Below are 1,258 nucleotides of genomic sequence, written 5' to 3'. Positions count from 1 at the left end.
GGGACATGGAGGGGCTCACCTTGCCCTGCTGATGCAGGTTGTCATTCAGATACTCTCGCACCTCCTCGTCCGTGTCTTTCTGCGGAGGGGGGGACGGGGCCATGTCAGGGGCTGTCCCCACCCTGGGACCTGCCCCATCACCCCATGCCTGCCACCCCACCCAAACCCATACCCCCAGCCCCCTACCCCATCACCCCAGGACCCCCATACCCCCAAACCATCACCCCCAGTGCCCCCACATCCCATGCCCATCACTCCCATGCCCCATATCCCATCACCACTACCCCTTCTCCCCAATACCTCCATACCCCAAAACCATCATGCCCAGTACTCCCAGCCCAGCCCCACGCACCGTCACCCCAGGACCCCCATACCCACCACCACAGCACCTCCCCTGAACCCCAGCCCTGACCCAAACCTGCCTCCGCGATGCCCCCAGCCCTCTTGCAGGTCCCTCCCCCAGCACTCACCAGCGCGTAGCGGATCTTGGCCATGTTGATGAGCTCCTGGTCGGTGGGCGAGCACATGTTGAGGCCGATGGGCAGCATCTTCTTGAGGGTGGCCACGATGAGGGAGGTGTGGATGGAGTACCGGTCCCCCCGGCGCTTCTTCTTCGTCCGCTCCTGCTCCGAGCCACCCCCCTGCGACAAGGACGTGGACGTCAGGGCCAGGAGCCTTGGGCCATGGGGATGGGGGACATCGGGGACATCAGGGTCAGGACCCTGAGGCCACACAGCCCCCAGGAATGGGGACATCAGGAGCAAGACCCCCCGTGCCATGGGGACAGGGACACATCGGGGCCAGGATCCCCAGGCCACAGGGATGGGGGACGTCGGGGCCAGGAACCCAGCGCCACACAGCCCTGGTGGCCCTAAAGGTCCCAGATGTGGCCTCGTGGGGACCGGGCGTCTCAGTTGCGGTGGCCCTGTAGGATCACCCTACGGATGCCAAGGGTCCCGGCTGCGGTGGCCCCATGGGTGCCGGGGGTCCCAGCCGTGGGGGACCCCAGGGGGCAGGACCCCGTGGGTGCCGGAGATCCCAGCCGTGGTGGCCCTGTAGGTGCTGAGGGTCCCCCAGCTGTGGTGACCCCATGGGTGCTGGGGGGGGTCCCAGCCACAGTGGCCCCATAGGGGCAGGACCCGGTGGGGGGGAGGCCCTATGGGGCCGGGGTCCCTGCAGCCTCCTCCGCGCAGCGCTAACCTGGCCGTCTCCGGACTAGATGCCGGCACCCGCAGGAGAGGGCAGGAGAGAAGAGACA

At 67.5% G+C, this 1,258-nt stretch overlaps 1 protein-coding gene across 1 annotated transcript in view; it reads right to left on the bottom strand.

The window, feature by feature from the left end:
* The window catches only part of LOC112961560 (ryanodine receptor 1-like), a gene marked incomplete at both ends in the record, with an annotated part of 77,125 nt that overhangs the window by 16,258 nt on the left and 59,609 nt on the right, over positions 1-1,258 (bottom strand). Inside the window, 2 exon segments of the mRNA XM_026056883.1 lie at positions 6-79; positions 471-722. Of these exon segments, the coding sequence (XP_025912668.1) occupies positions 6-79; positions 471-722 (326 nt within the window).

The sequence above is a fragment of the Apteryx rowi genome, unplaced genomic scaffold, assembly GCF_003343035.1.
Source record: "Apteryx rowi isolate R43461 unplaced genomic scaffold, aptRow1 scaffold_1334, whole genome shotgun sequence".
Taxonomy (NCBI): domain Eukaryota; kingdom Metazoa; phylum Chordata; class Aves; order Apterygiformes; family Apterygidae; genus Apteryx; species Apteryx rowi.
Note: the sequence above shows the minus strand (reverse complement) of the source record. Positions and strands in the feature narration are given on the sequence as shown.